At 51.9% G+C, this 15977-nt stretch overlaps 5 protein-coding genes across 5 annotated transcripts; 3 read left to right on the forward strand and 2 right to left on the reverse strand.

The window, feature by feature from the left end:
- Positions 1 to 48: 48 nt before the first annotated feature.
- On the forward strand, positions 49 to 3056 carry N7509_002599 (U3 snoRNA-associated protein UTP13; the record flags this gene model as incomplete). Its single annotated transcript, XM_056627236.1, has 3 exons — positions 49 to 222; positions 285 to 312; positions 367 to 3056. The coding sequence occupies 3 exons, from the start codon at positions 49 to 51 to the stop codon at positions 3054 to 3056; spliced, it is 2892 nt and encodes a 963-aa protein (XP_056493031.1).
- A 280-nt stretch (positions 3057 to 3336) lies between these two features.
- Positions 3337 to 4911, reverse strand: spp2 (spliceosome ATPase-activating subunit SPP2; the record flags this gene model as incomplete). Its single annotated transcript, XM_056627237.1, has 1 exon — positions 3337 to 4911. One exon carries the CDS (start codon positions 4909 to 4911, stop codon positions 3337 to 3339), a length of 1575 nt encoding a protein of 524 aa, XP_056493032.1.
- An 849-nt stretch (positions 4912 to 5760) lies between these two features.
- Positions 5761 to 10234, reverse strand: eaf1 (MYB and HSA domain protein; the record flags this gene model as incomplete). The annotated part of the gene is made up of 3 exons (XM_056627238.1): positions 5761 to 9883; positions 9979 to 10110; positions 10191 to 10234. The coding sequence occupies 3 exons, from the start codon at positions 10232 to 10234 to the stop codon at positions 5761 to 5763; spliced, it is 4299 nt and encodes a 1432-aa protein (XP_056493033.1).
- Positions 10235 to 11098: 864 nt separating this feature from the next.
- Positions 11099 to 12662, forward strand: N7509_002602 (putative 60S ribosome biogenesis protein Mak11; the record flags this gene model as incomplete). Its single annotated transcript, XM_056627239.1, has 2 exons — positions 11099 to 12016; positions 12078 to 12662. The coding sequence occupies 2 exons, from the start codon at positions 11099 to 11101 to the stop codon at positions 12660 to 12662; spliced, it is 1503 nt and encodes a 500-aa protein (XP_056493034.1).
- A 607-nt stretch (positions 12663 to 13269) lies between these two features.
- On the forward strand, positions 13270 to 15178 carry N7509_002603 (translation initiation factor eIF2 subunit gamma; the record flags this gene model as incomplete). Its single annotated transcript, XM_056627240.1, has 6 exons — positions 13270 to 13552; positions 13627 to 13849; positions 13910 to 13959; positions 14093 to 14367; positions 14423 to 15053; positions 15117 to 15178. 6 exons carry the CDS (start codon positions 13270 to 13272, stop codon positions 15176 to 15178), a joined length of 1524 nt encoding a protein of 507 aa, XP_056493035.1.
- Between the last annotated feature and the right edge of the window lie 799 nt (positions 15179 to 15977).

Genomic DNA, 15977 nt, shown 5'->3' on the forward strand with positions numbered 1-15977 from the left:
CTCCGACCTTCAAAGTGGGCGGCGTGCAAGGGCCGGTGATTATACACCATGTCGAAAGCAATTGTGAAGACCACTTTCGAGGCATCGAAGACCCTCCAACCTATCTACACCGGTGGAAGCACCGCGCTTGATGCCAGTGGCCGCATCTTGCTCAGTTGCGTCGGTGAAGATGCGAACATCGTTGACCTTGAAACCGGTGACCAGCTCGCCAGTTTGGAAGGAGTGAGTTGACCTGCGCTTCCGATACTGCTCGTGGAAAATTCTAACCAATTATGTCTCAATAGGATGGAGAGATCATCACCAGTCTAGCCAGTACGTTTGCTTTGAGGTGGCTCTAAAGTTTCGAGATGCTGATAATTCCTCTAGTCACGCCCTCTGCGTCGCATGCGATCGTTTGCTCGCGTTCAATGACTATGCGCATCTATTCGCTTTCTCCCTTCGATTTTGACGAGAAAAGGACCCAGGTCATTGAGGCAAAACTCGCCCGCACCCTCAAACCCCACACTTCGCCTGTCGTAACAACCACAATTGACCGCACCGGCACTTTGCTAGCAACTGGTGCTGCGGATGGATCCATAAAGGTCCATGATATCAAGGGTGGATATGTCACGCATACCTTTAACGACCGTGGCGTAATTTCGGCACTGTGCTTCTTCGAGGTTGAGGTCTCCGATAGCAATGTCAAGTCCTCCAAGAAGTCCAAGAAGGTGGCATCTGGTGACGACGAAGATATGGAAGATGCCGACTCAGCAGTTGGTTTCCGACTGGCTTCCGGTAGCGAGGAGGGCCGCGTCCGCGTCTTTGACCTTCACAAGAAGAAGGCTGTTGCCTCGCTCGACTCTCACGTTTCTCTGGTGAGAAGCCTGTCCTTTTCTGCATCCGAAAACGCCTTGCTCTCGGCTTCCCGTGACAAGACGGTCATCATCCACGATGCTCGCACTTACAAGCAACGCCGAATTATTCCCGTACTGGAGTCCGTCGAGGCTGCTGCTTTCATTGCAGACAGTGGAGTGTGCGTGGTCGGTGGTGAGAATGGTAAGCTGAGGGCTTTTGATGTCAACCGCGGCAGTGAAATCACAGAGGAGCAAGAGGCAGGCGAGGATTTTGAGTCAGTCATTGCCATTCAGTACTCCCCGGGCATGTCTTTTGCCATGACTGTGCATGCAGACCAGACAATTCGTCTCCATTCCCTTGAATCTTTGACAAGCTACACACCAGGATCAACCCTAGAGCCATTGACCATCATTCGACGTATCTCTGGCAATGACGACGAAATCATTGATTGTGCTTTTGTTGGCCCCGATCGATCAATGCTTGCGCTGGCTACCAATACAGAGAGTATTCGCATTGTCTCTGTGGCACCTTCTGCAGACCGACCTTCTGCCGACGGTGATGCCTTCTTCGGTGCTGATGTCGCTTATCTGGATGGGCATGATGATATCATCATTGCTATGGACGTGGATTGGTCCGGGCACTGGCTTGTGACTGCTGGCAAGGACAACACTGCCCGGCTTTTCCGTCTCGATCCTAAGAACTCGTCCTATACCTGCTTTGCGATCCTCACGGGTCACGCCGAATCTCTAGGCGCCATTGCATTCCCGCGTGCTCCCCCGCCAGTTGAGAGCGCTGCATACAATGACCCGGTCAACCACCCGCCAGCTTTCCTCATCACCGGCTCACAAGATAAAACTATCAAGAGATGGGACCTCGGTAAATTAACTCCTCTCAAAGATGACACACCTCACAGCCCCAAGGCAATTTACACGAGAAAGGCCCACGAGAAAGATATTAACTGCATTGATATCGACTCGACGTCTACCCTCTTCGCCTCGGCCTCCCAAGATCGTACTGTCAAGATTTTCGATGCGGATGAAGGATCAGCAATCGGTATCCTGCGTGGACACAAGCGTGGCGTTTGGGGAGTGCGTTTCTGTCCAAAGAACACCCCGGTCATCAACACCGATGCAGGCACTAGCACAAATAAGGGTATCATTGCTACTGGAAGCGGTGATAAGACAGTCAAGATCTGGAACTTGGCCGATTACAGCTGCCTGTTGACCCTGGAGTCTCACTCGAACTCCGTATTGAAGGTTATTTGGCTTCCCCCTCCACAAGTCTCCAAGCCACAGATTGAAGACGAGGACGAGGACGAAGAAGCTTCTGCCCACAAGGAAAATGTCCAAACACGACCATTGGTGGCATCAGCCGGTGCCGATGGACTTGTGAAGATCTGGGACGTCTGGACTGAGGAGGTGCAATGCACCTTGGATAACCACACAGACAGAGTCTGGGCACTTGCCACTCCACACCCCTCAGGCTCTCGCGTCAACGCCAAGCCCACTTCCTCCAAAATTAACTCGACTCCCTACGCTCTTGTTTCTGGCTCCGCAGATGCTACAGTCACCTGCTGGACCGACACCACCTCTGCCACCTATACCGCTGCCGTGAACGCCAATTCCGAGCGCATTGAGCAGGACCAACAACTGCAGAACTACATTCGCGCTGGAGCGTACCGCGAGGCCATTACCCTGGCTCTGCAACTGAACCACCCTGGCCGCTTGCTGTCTCTATTCACTTCTGCCATTGATGCAGCCGATAGCCCATCCCTTTCAGACGAGGAGCGGGAGCGTGCTGTTGGTAGTCTGACCGGTAACCCGTCCATCGACGAGGTGTTGCAGACTTTGGATTCAACAAATCTGCGGACCCTGTTGCTCCGTCTTCGTGACTGGAACACTAATGCCCGCACATCCCGGGTTGCGCAGCGCATTCTCTTCGCTCTGTTCCGCTCATACCCTGCCTCCACTTTCGTGGAGCTCGCTACGCAATCCGTGCGCGGAAAGAACGGCGGTATTGCTGCGGGCATGAAGGATATCCTCCAGGCTTTGGCGCTCTACACCGAGAGGCACTACAAGCGTATTGAGGAGCTGACAGACGACAGCTACCTTGTTGAGTGGGTTCTTGGCGAGATGGACGGCGGCGTCGGTCTTGGTGGAATGATGAGTCTGGATGAGGGAGAAGCTGAGCATGAGAAGGACGTTATCATGTTGGAGGCTTAAAAAAGCCTTGTATTTTTTGTATATTCATGGCGCTTTTGCTTTTGGGAGTACCATGGGAGTGGGATAGGATAAAAGCCATCTACTTTCTTATATAGATTCAAATTTCATGTCCATTATTCTCAAAATTGAATTTTTAACAGTGCCACATAATCTAGCACATATAGCACACGGCCAGGGTATCTCTATCTAGGGCTGTTTCTAACATCGTCTTCTCAATTCGCTGCACATGCCATATAGCTAATTCGTGATATACAAGGGGGTTGGTTCGCTCGGGACAAAATCAATCGTCCCGACGACGCCGATGAGAATCGCGATCACGGTCACGGTCACGATCGTGTCGGGAATGAGACGAGCGGCTGCTATATCCATCATCGCGGTGTCTGCGAGATCGGTCTTGGTCGTAGTCTCGGTCTCTTCGATCTCTATCATCATCGCGAGCTCGTCGACGATCCCGGTCCGAGTCACGAGAAGACCGATCATCCCTTCGCCGGTCATCATCATCATACTTGGAGCGTCGAGAGGACGAATGGCGACCAGCGGAACGGCTGCGATCACGACGCGAGGACGAGGACCCAGACCCGGACTTCCGATCGGAACGTTCGTCATCGTAGTCCCTTCTGCGATAGTCTCGATCCCGACCTTTATCGCGCCCACTCTTATCTAGATTTCGATCTCGTCGTTCTTTCCACTCATCTGCCTCGGGCATGGACTTGGCCTCTTTCTTCTTAGTTGCGAGTTCCTCCTCCGTAATGTACTCTCCGGTGTTCTTGTTTCGCATGGTGACAGGCATATAAACACCCTCAGTGTTACCATCTGCGTTCTCCTCGCCCTGTTTCCTTGATGCCTTGCGCATTGCTGATTTGCCCCATGCACCAAATTCCACCTCTGCGCCCTTTCCAGAATCCTTCGCTCCAATGCCTAGAAACCCGGCCCGGCGCGGCGGGGCACGAGGTTCGTTGGCTTTCTTTGCGTTTTCAGACGAGCCATAGTTGCCTCTTCCAATAGTCTGACCATCTTTCCACCCCATACCTCGAAGAAGCGCCGCGCCAAATTCCTCGACCGGAATGGCATTGTATTGGTCAAGTGTAGCGGGTTCGGGTCGCGATTTCACATCTGTCTTGAAAGAGCTCGACTCGTCATAACGGCCGGATTCTTCGTCCTCCTCATCGTCGCGCGCTTTCGAGGCTTCAATGACAAGATCTGATCTCCTTTCAACCTCGCCTGTACTCTCCTTGATCAAAGCTTGGAGCGCAAGCTGGTCGTCTGTGAGGGGCTTGCTTTCCTCCGCTGGTTTCACGTCCTCCATAGGCTGATAGGTATCTTTTGTGGAAGCTGTGTTCTCATTTTCTGTAGATTCTTTGGCAAAGCTTAGGCCATACGCCATGCTGGGTCCCTCCGTCTCCACGGCACCTCCTGCGGAAGCTTGTCCATTCTTCTGCGCTTCCTGCATAGCTTGAACTTCACGGGGAAGAAGGTTCTTTTTCCCCTTCTTGGTATTGACGCCAGGCCGATCACGCCAGTTATTCTGGCTTGTAACCGGAATAACGAGCGGCTTCTTCTCATCACTGACTGCCTGGCCGTCGATAGTGATAGCACCGCCGGTATGGGTGTCGAATCCAGAGACTTCCTCGTGAGCTGGGGGCTGTTCATCTTCATCGGAGGATTCATCATGGCCGAGGTTATGCGGTCGGCGTGGGAGAGAGCGGGCCTTGTTTGCTGAGGACTCAGGTCGACCGCGAGTCGATTGGAAGCCAAAGGTGGTTTTCGCAGATGGGCCGTTCGAACTGGAGGAAAGGGGAAACGGCTTTGATGTACCGTTATTGCGGTCGCTAGGGGCCTGCGACGGGGGCGACATCGTGACAGGCGGTGGATTTCAAAGTGGGTGTAGATATTGAAGGAAGCTAGAGGTCAAGATTTACATTCGGTCTTGAGGCTCCAGCCACGGGCGGTGGCGAGGCTAGTATTTCGAGCCTAATCTACGCGCTTAACCCAATCTGGAAGGAATGTGGATGCCTTCGGGCAATGGCGAAGTGGTCGAGATGACCACAACACTCGCTCAATGTGAGAAGCTACAATTTTTTATTTTTTTTTTGGCCTTTCTGAGAAGGGATCCTTTCTGTTGCCGGTTCGATTCTTGGGTGCTTCTTTTTCCTTGGGGAGTTGGGACTGGCATTCGAAATAGGAAGGCCACCCCTCAAGCCCATCGCCTAGAACAATACCCTTTCTTGTAGTCTCTACGATCTACTAGTAGAAATGGAAGTAGAAGGACTCGAAACTAATCATACAATTCATGTTCGTCAATTCCTGGGTTATAACCGACCCAGAGTTTTCGCCATCCCATGGATAATACATGCCCAAATCCAGATATCCAGCGCTGGTAATATTGGAGCCAGCGCTCTATCTGGTCCATTCGATTAATGAACACGGTGAGAGTTCGGACGTGAGAGGCAAGAGGACAACGCATGCGGTGAAAAAAAAAAACGATATGTGAGGGCATCGGAGGAAGAGAGGGTGTAAAATAGAGAAGAAAAAAAGATCAGAAGCGCCGCCATCCTTGTCCACCAGCGCACAAAACATAGGCAATAAATCAAGATAAGACGGGTAGGGTCAAAAGGTATTTACAATTGAAAAAGAAGAAGGGGGTAGAGGTAGGTAGAGGTGGTGACAGGAGGATAAAGATCCTGGGGAGAAAGGATACGCCCCTTTAGCTGCTCGCTGTCTGGGCTGCTGGGGGATGGGGGCTCTTGCTGGAGCCCTGCACCGCCCCCGCTTGTGCGCTGCCGCTGCGCTGGGTTTGGGGTGTTGCACTCCGGCTAGCTTGAGGAACGGCTCCGTTCATAGCTGGGGAGCTGGTGACATTGACGCGGTTCTGCTGGTTGGCCTGCGGGACTCTCATCATCGGAGAGAATCCCTGGTTTTGGGGGACTTGCATGGCGGGATTACCATTAGGCACGCCGGGCTGCTGAGGCGTTTGGAAGTTACCATCGTGCGGAACCTGATAATTGTTCTGGACATTGTTCATACCACCTGCCGCTGCGTTCATAGCCGCTTGTTGCGACATACGTTGCTGTTGATACTGGTTGAGTCGGTCGGTGGCCAGCTTGTTCACTTGCTCTGCCGGGAGATTGGGGTTGGCACGTTGAATCTGACTCTGAAAGGTGCTGATGGTCGGAACGACACCGCTGGAGAGTCCATTGGGCTGACCCATGCGCGGCGACGGGGTGGACACACCTTGCGGCGTGCCGCCATGGAAAGACGGGCTCTGCATTCCACCCTGGGCTTGCATAGCAGCCATCATTGCGGGATTGTTCGGTGTTCCATTCACATTCGGCATGTTGAGGTTAGGGGAATGGGACCCCTGCGGTGCGAACTGCTGATTGTGGAATTGTTGTTGCGCTTGTTGAGGCTGGCCTGGCTGGTGGGGAACCGGTTGTTGCTGGCGAGACTGCAGAAGGCGCTGTTGTTCCTGAAGCCGGTTTGCTTCTCGAATGACCCGCGCATTATCAGGAGAGGATTGCATGGGAATTCCAGGTCGCGCGCCAACTGGCTGCTGCATCTGATTTTGTGGCATCATCTTCATTGCCATGGGATTGGCTGGGAGTTGACCATTCACTGGCGTTGCCCCATTCGGCATTCCCTGCATCTGCTGTGGGCGAGCTTGGTTAACTCCAACGCCAGGCGCCATCCCAGCGGACGCTCCGTTCGGAGCGCCGTTGACCATTCCGGCATTTCCAGTATTAGGTGGCATATTGTTTGGAGATCGGCCTTGGCCGTTCATCATCTGCTGCTGCGTTTGCTGCTGGAGCTGCGGTTGATTCGGTACTTGTCCGCCACGCTGAGCCACAAGACTTGCTCTTTGCTGTGCGATCATTTGCTGTCGGTAGTGCTCTTGGCGTTCCTGCAGCTTCATCTCACGATCATACTTGAGGCGACTAAATTCAGCTGGCGACGAGATGGGAGGCTTTGGCTGGTTTGCTTCATTTGCTTTCCTGAGTGAAGCAAGATGAGAAGCATGCTGCTGCTTTTGCAACATTGTCTCGCGCTTCTTTGCCAATTTACGCATACCATCCAGCAACGCGAGATGTCGGGAAGATCTTCTCCTATCCACCCGTAGAGGCTGGGTTGTCCGACGACGGATGGGCTGCTGCACCTGCCCATTATTAGCTTGCTGCTGCTGCTGCTGCTGTTGCTGGGCAGCCTGTTGTTGAGCAAGAACTGTTCGTTGAGCCGATTCAAGTCGCTGATGGTAGGCCCGGAAGTATTGAGTCTTCGACATGTCCGCTGGTAGACCTTCTAGTCCTACCCATCGTTCGAAGCACTCCCACGGTGTTCGTCTCTCGGCTCCAGATGTGAACAAAGATGGAGGAGTCAGGCAACTTGAGATAAGGGACCAATTGTAGGAATACTCCTTGACCAGGCGGCGAAGCTCGTCGTCTTCGGACACTGTCCATTGCGACGAGTGTCGTGATTCGAAAAACCCAACCGATGGCATCGGATGCTCTGTGGGAGGACGGAACGAATGGCCAGGATGAATGCGGTCACGGATATGTTTGTTCTCGGGTCGAAAGAGGGCAACATTGTCCTGTTCTGGTGGCAGCTCCATAAAACGAGTTTCCAGATTAGATGCATACTGAGTATAATCGTAGCGGCTGCGTTTGCGGGGGCGCTCGTCATCATGAAACTTGATTTTGGTCGAAGCGAACTTCGATACGGGAAGAATCTCCGTTTTCCAAGTTGAATCGGGTGGCTGCTTGAAATCTGGTAATTGCATTTCCGGGCCAATCCTCAGAGGCTCATAAAGCGGAAGCTCGTCCAATAGTTTTTCAGCGACAGAATTCATTTCGAGGGAGAAATTGAATTCGTCAGATCCCAAAGAGAATATGGCGGCCGGGGCAACGGTGTCATGGATGTCATGTCTTGGCTCATCATTGAAGCCATCGCTAACCGACTCTTCTTCGGCAGATGGAACTAGATCTGGTGTAGGGTGCGATGCATCCAGGGCTTCATCGACTGCATCTTCGGAAGGAGAAGCCATGCCTGTTTTGGGCGCATCTTCGGGTGCTGAGGAAGATGAAGGTATCTTTGTGTTCACGCGAAGCAGAGTCCGATGTTCATTATCGCTGTTCACGTATTCCGCGCACCAGTCAGCGCAACTCTTCGCTGCTGCTAGTTTCCACTTGCGTTCCTCGCGGAAATCCGTACGCATCCATTTCATATGATCCAAAAGGATGTCCATATGAGTACCCTGTCGGGGAGGCTCCGGTGATCGCTTCATCTGCCGTAAAGGCCAGCGATTGGCATTCTGAAGTCCATAGATACGGCGTAGTGTCCGACAATCCATTTGCTCTTGGTATTCGAGGAGATGGTTGGAGGTGCTCAATGTCTTGTGGGCAGATGCCAGGAGTGTGTTAAGATTCGATCCTCGTGGAGGTGCATATGCCCTATTCAAAAATAGAGTGAAAAGATAATCTTGCTCTTCGTTGAGTTTGGCGACCGCATCTCCAGATTCTGAATGGGCGAGGTCCAGTGAATCGGTCTTGTCTTGTTGAGATGGAGTCTGTTTTGGGAAAACAACGGTGGAGACTCTGGTTCTCTCCTTTTCCCTCTCTTTTCGGTCCTTGAACCGCATGCGCGCGACACTGTCGGGGGAGGCATGATCACTTGTCACACTAGTCTTATCGTGCGTATAGCTTCTGGATGCCTCACCAAGAATTTCGGAAACGGATTTATGGCGGATGGCTCCGGAAGAAACACGGGTTGTCATGCGCTCTGGTTGGGGCTGATCTGCTTGAGTGGGTGGAATTGATACCGGTTTCTTGGTGGAGGAGATTTCAACCGCATCATCGGAAACCTGCGTGCCTTCAGGCAGACGCTCACTTGGTGAGATAGCTTCCCCGGACGCTGGCAGTTTCTCATCAGAGAGGATTGGCTCAGCAACCTCAGTGCTAGTGTCTTCATCAATATCCATCCTATCCGTATCTTCTGCAGCTTCAACATTTTCTTTGATAACCTCATTTGACAACGGCCCATTGACACCATTGACACCGTCTGCTGAGGTCTGCTGGATTGATTGCGCTTCCTCCATTCGTAGCTGCTCATCCGGCGTAGATGGGACCATGGCCGTGCGAGACATTTTGCGATTGTGTTTCGGGCTCGGACGACCAATCTTTCCAGCATCTGAAACCTCCTCTCCGGGGCTTGTGACAGGTGAAGCGGCCGTAGGCACAGGAGTATTATTAGAGTATGGGTCGATAGAGGACGCAGGAGAGAGGGGTTGTTCGGGAAGAGATGAGCCTAGGGTAAGAGATGGTCGTGAATCGGGCTTCTTTCGGGTATGCGTGTTGGGAGGAAATTCGAGGGTCGGTGTCGCGCTTTTCGCTGCAGGTTTCGCTGCACCTGAAGAGACTTTGACCTCTGCTCCATCATGATCCTGGGAGCTTAGAGGAGTCTCAAGCGCAGATGCGCTCGCCTTGAGGTCGACGCCGGTGAGCTGGGACAGCGCGGCCGGGATGGCTCCTTCAACTTGTTGAGAAACTTTTGGTACAGCTACTGGTCCGGTGGCGTCGGTCGGTTGTGTAGCGTTCACTAGAGTCGATGCGACAGCTGGAGTCGCGGTGTCGGACTGGGTCGCGTCCGCTGGTCCTTGTCGGCTAGGTCCGGTCGGTATCGAGGGAACGTGGCCGTCGACTGTCGGTGGCGGCGTGATACCAGTGACCGATTGTTCCTTTCCTTCAGTGGCTACTGCGGACGCGACAGCTTTTCTTCCTGGAGAGAGCGCGCGCGCGTGGGTGGGCGGTGGTAAAGTGGTTTCGTCGAAGTAACGACCTCTGTGCGATATGTGAGCAATGGACAATCAAGTCAAATAATAGTTGCCCCCGGCATTTTCAAGGACAGAAGAGAGTAATCAAAAGAAGGGACTCACTTAGAAAGGTCGTTGGCGTCGAGGAACGCCCGTTCTTTTTGATTATATAGTGAGTCGGCGGTCGCGCCCTGGAAGCCCACGGTCGCATAATACAACTCGGTCAGTTTTCGCTTGCGCGACAACAAACAGTTTCTAGGGCCAAATAAGCGATAAATCCATCGAAACTCGACTCGGAGAGATCGAGAGACAGTTTTTTTCGAATTAATACTTACGCGATCTCATCGTTCTTAGACCGGAGAAGCTCGTCGCGGAGCATGAGGTCTAACTTGGGAACACAGCATCCGATTAACGCGGGAAAAAAGGGAATGGATTGACCGAGGTCATTCAGATCGAAAAAATCGCTGAAAAGGATGGAATTGGATGTGGTTGTCGCGTAAAGCGATGGGAGGTAGGAAAGGGAGGACTTTTCTGTACGGGTTGACACGGGAAAGAAACCGCTTTCGAAGGGAGATTGCGTCCAGAAAGTGGTGGTCGTTGGTATTGACTGTAACCGTATGGTAATTGGTTACTACTTGCCCCTTGCCAGAGTCCTCCCAGTGTAGGAGGGGAACATACCTAGAGTATGGTTTCTTACGTTCGAGGTCTATTTCAATGGGTATTGAGTGTATTTGATTGAATATGGAGATAATTACACTATATTATTGAAGTATTTGAGCATCTTCTTTGAACACATCACTCAAGTCTGCTCCAACTGCTGGGTTAAGTCGGATCATCGTATGTATAGGTCTAGGAGTAAAAAAGTCAGAGCAAAAGTACAATTTCATATCTATGGGTCCCTTCTAGATCAACTAAGCAGAGCCTCTGAGGTAAATATGGAGGATAAAAGGCTGCAGTGTATCGTGTGCATCGCCTGGAGGTCGCTTGTGTTGCCAGCAAACTGGCGAGTCAGACGCGGCGGTAATGTGTAATTCACACTTTCGCAGGAAACATTCCTCGAGGCCGCTTGCGATTAGATCAGTGCCTGAGGCAGCAGGATCACCGCCATACGGCTAAGGCTGTAAGGCTTTAAGGCCCCAAGGCCCCAATCCCTATCAGCCCGATAGAGACCGCAAAAAATTCCAGTTGGATCACAGCTCAACTTTTTTTACTCCCCCATCAACCCTATCACCTACACATAATCATGGTCAAGCGCAAGCGTACCGATGCTCCCAAGGCGGGCAAATCCACCGAAAGTCCTGCCAAAACCGCCAAATCAGCCCCCACGCCTTCTTCAGCTCCTGATGCAGCTCTTACAGTCCAAGTGGTTACCGGTTCTTATGAGCGAGTGCTCCATGGTTTCACCGCCGGTATTCCTGCATCCTCCTTGAGCTCCAAGGAAGAAACGACAAAGGACTCGGCCCCCTCCGTTCAATGCGTCGACAGTTTCTTATTCGAAGCCCATGGCTCCGCAATCCGCTGCCTGGCTCTCTCCCCGCTCCCGAAAGCCAACGAGCAAAATCAATCCGTGATCATGGCTAGCGGTGCTACTGACGAGCGCATCAACCTGTATTCTCTATCTGCTGCTCCTCCCGCTATCAATGACGACTACCCCACCGTGCCGACCCTGGCCGGAAACAAAATCCTCGAGAACCCCAAGAATCGCGAGCTAGGATCGTTGTTGCACCACTCCGCCAGCATCTCTAGCTTGAGCTTCCCGTCTCGCAGCAAACTTCTTGCTGGTGCCGAGGACAACAATATCTCCGTGTCCAAAACCCGTGATTGGACTGTGATCTCGACCATCAAGGCCCCGCGCCCCAAGGTCCAAGGTCGTCCGAGTGGTGACACAGCACCCCCGGGGGCTGAGCCGTCTGGAGTGAACCACTTTGCAGTTCACCCTTCCATGAAAGTGATGCTGAGTGTTGGTCGAGGAGAGAAATGTATGCGATTGTGGAACCTGGTCACTGGAAAAAAGGCCGGTGTCCTGAATTTCAACAGAGATATACTACAAAGTGTGAGAGAAGGCAAATGGAGCAGTGGTGAGGGCCGCCGTATCGCCTGGAACCCTGCTGGTGAGGAGTTTGCCGTCGCCTTCGAGTGGGGTGCCGTTGTGTTTGGAGTTGTAAGACCCCCATATGACTCCCTGTTTTACATGCGTTTGGATGCTAACTTATCTGCAATAGGATTCGGAACCCAAGTGTAGAGTCCTTCCCGAACCACGAAGCAAGGTTCACGAGATGAAATATGTTCCTCGATCTGCGGAGAACGACAAGGCCGGTGATCTGCTCGCTGTGTCAACCGAAGATGGCCGCGTTATATTCTATTCGACTACTGAGTTACAACAGGTGGAAGACGAGGAAGAGTCAAAGATTCCCTATGCTACCCCGGTGGCTCAAATTGGTGGTAAACAGGCTGGTTTCCCCGGCCGTGTTAAGGACTTTACTGTCTTGAGCCTGGAAGGTCAGGCTAAGAACCTTCGTGACGATTTCTTGGTTGTCACCGGAAACAGCGAGGGAGTCGTGCGAATTTGGAAGGTCGATGGAACGAATCTTGCTACCCCGAAGAAGACCAAGGGTTCTAAGAAATCCAAGGACACCGCTATTCCTCAGACTGGGAATCTCGTGAGCACTTATGAAACCGGCAACCGGATCACATGTCTGGCTTCCTTTATCATGTTGCCAGCAGAGGATCCATCGAACTTGTTCGACTCGGAAGAAGAGAGCGATGAGGAGGAGGAGGAGGAAGATTCGGATAGTGATGACGAGTAAATTGCCCATGGACTAGATACCCATTGTACTGTTAGAAACGGATGTATCCTTAAGGTATAAAAAGTATGAATGAAGCTGATTTAAAGCTTAATATTTTTTCGAGCACTAGTAACATGTGAATGTATGTAGAAAATTACTATACTAGTAGTGAGTGGTACTGACTAGTACTTACTTTGTACCAGTAGGTACATAATCCGAGATGTAAATTAAAGATGATCTCCTGGCGGGAGGCCGTCAGGGCAAAGATTTTCGATTTTCCCGTCCCCAATGACTCATGCACACACACCATAAGAAGTCAAGGTGATTAACACCGTGAACAGCCAGTGAATTAAATTCGATTCAACAAAGAAAAATATTGTAGGCATAGAATTAAGTGTGCCCCGTGCCTTGTAGCCTCTGTCGGCCAACTGGTCAAGCACAGACACCGCCCGCTCGCTCTCCACTGCACAAAACCCCCCACCATACCATTCTTCCATTATCATATCGCCCGCAAATTTCGTCCGGCTCGACCCTCCGCCCTCCACCCTCCCATCACCCTCTCTACCGTTCCGATACATTGAGCCTGTCGAAAGCCGCTGCTGTCGCGATCCCGAATTTTTTTTGCAATATGGCTGCGAACGGAGACTTCTCGGATGAGGACCTCTCTCAGGCCGGTTCCCCCGTTGTCGAGGCTCAGAATGCCCAGGATTTCGACGACCAGGAGCCTCTCGATCAGCCTAAGAAGTCGAGCATGAAGAAGAGCGCTCCTGAACCCAAGGCCCCGCGCCCCGAGCTTCCTCCGCAGTCCGACCCGGCTACTCTGGATGTGTCTACTTTGACACCCTTGACACCCGAAGTCATTGCCCGTCAAGCCACTATCAACATTGGCACAATCGGTCACGTCGCTCACGGTACGTTCTTCCTATAATCTGCCTCCTCTCGCTTTGCCTCGTGGCTCGGGTGTTAATTTTCGATCTCCATACAGGAAAGAGTACCGTCGTAAAAGCTATCTCCGGAGTCCAGACTGTGCGATTCAAGAACGAGTTGGAGCGAAACATCACCATCAAGCTTGGTTACGCCAACGCCAAGATCTACAAGTGTGACAACGACGCTTGCCCTCGTCCGACATGCTACAAGAGTTACAGCAGTGATAAGGAGGTTGATCCTCCTTGTGAGCGCGAGGGTTGCGAGGGCCGGTACCGTCTGATGTACGTACTCATTCATTCAACCCGACGTTTGAATTGTGTGATCTGACCTTCTTCTTTTAGGCGCCATGTTTCCTTCGTCGATTGCCCTGGTATGTCCAACCCAATTCCCCGTGAAGCTAGCTAGTTAAGCAGGTTTGCTAATCATCAAATACTCTAGGTCACGATATTCTCGCAAGTTCCCCCGTCTTCAGCTCTCGGAGACCGTCGCTAACCGATTCTAATAGATGAGCACTATGCTTTCAGGTGCCGCTGTCATGGACGCTGCCCTGCTCCTGATTGCCGGAAACGAAACCTGCCCCCAGCCCCAAACCTCCGAGCATTTGGCCGCTATCGAGATCATGAAGCTCAACCACATTGTCATTCTGCAGAACAAGGTCGATCTGATGCGGGAGGACAACGCGCTCCAGCACTACCAATCCATCCTCAAGTTCATCCGCGGTACCGTCGCCGACGGCTCCCCCGTCATCCCCATTTCTGCCCAGCTGAAATACAACATCGATGCGGTGAACGAATACCTTGTAAGATACCAAAATATCAGACATCGTTTCATTGCAGTTGCTAATGCCTTTGAAGACCTCCCACATCCCCGTCCCCATCCGTACTTTCGACCAGGCCCCCCACATGATGGTCATTCGATCCTTCGATGTTAACAAGCCCGGTGCTGAGATTGAGGAGCTCAAGGGTGGTGTTGCTGGTGGTTCCATTCTCAGCGGTGTCCTCAAGCTCAACGACGAGATCGAAATCCGCCCCGGTTTGGTCACCAAGGACGAGCACGGCAAGATCCAGTGCCGTCCTATTTTCTCCAAAATCGAGTCTCTCTTTGCTGAGACAAACACCCTCAACTACGCCATTCCCGGTGGTCTTATTGGTGTTGGTACCCGCATTGATCCCACTCTTTGCCGTGCCGATCGTCTGGTTGGTTTCGTTCTGGGCCACCGCTCCAAGCTGCCCGCTATCTACACTGAGATTGAGGTTAACTACTTCCTGCTCCGTCGCCTGCTGGGTGTCAAGACTGCCGATGGTAAGCAGGCTAAGGTCGCCAAGCTGGCTAAGAACGAGGTCCTCATGGTCAATATTGGCTCAACTGCCACTGGTGCCAAGGTGGTGAATGTCAAGGCCGATGCCGCCAAGCTCAGTCTGACCAGCCCTGCCTGCACGGAAGTCGGCGAGAAGATTGCCATCAGTCGTCGTATTGACAAGCATTGTAAGTGATCGCAAATCCAAGCTAGTTGCTGTGCATCAGATACTAACAGTCTCTTTCTCTCAGGGCGTCTGATTGGTTGGGCCAACATCGTTCACGGTGTGACCCTCGAGCCTGTCCTTAACTAAAGCTGTATAGCTTTGATGACGTCTAGTTCCGAGGGATAATCACTAGGTTTGAGATGTGTCGCTTTAGGAGAACCAGAGTTTCCAGCGACCAAGTCTCAAACCGCCGACCCTCGGGCTCACGCTCCGCGGTTTTCAATCGCAGAAAAGTTTTACGGTCACGACGAGTCGGAAAAGTGATGGCATGACATTTACAGATTCCCCCCGGTTGAATAGAGTGGAGGTTTCTGCAAAATCCTATACTGTCTCCTTGGTCAATTGTCCGCCTCGGGCACGTCTATGGCCCCCACTCGGAAGGGTCCAAATGACATGTCGGCAACTGACACGAAGGATGACTTATTATTGGGATATGATTCACGTGATTAAGAGAAGGTTTATTTCTTTCTCTTTTGTGTGTTCTAGGGAGTTGATTTTGAAGAGGTTTTCTATTTTACATGTTTCAACTGTTCCATGCGTGCATATTCAAGTCCTGTGTAGATATATATAGGTCTTGCGACTCCAAAGAAACCTTCCAAGGTTGGAATGTAACCACACCAAAACTCGATCCTTTAAGCTATACGAAAGGTGGGCTAAATCTTCAGTTTTTAGCAATGGAATTCGAACCCATCTGTATGTAATTATTGCAATTGGCATGAAATCAAGGTTCCTAAACAACTTGAACTCCAGCCCTGGAGGGCTTGAACTTGCAGGGTAGGTTCCTGCAGGTGGACGTATTACTAGTAATGATCGCCAAGCGGTTCCAGGGCTGCGGAGCTCGTCACGGTGTTGATCTGACTAAGGCGGCTATCGCCTCTAGTTAACA

The sequence above is a fragment of the Penicillium cosmopolitanum genome, assembly GCF_028827165.1.
Source record: "Penicillium cosmopolitanum strain IBT 29677 chromosome Unknown utg000004l:1.0-4361866.0:1.0-4365735.0, whole genome shotgun sequence".
Lineage (NCBI taxonomy): Eukaryota > Fungi > Ascomycota > Eurotiomycetes > Eurotiales > Aspergillaceae > Penicillium > Penicillium cosmopolitanum.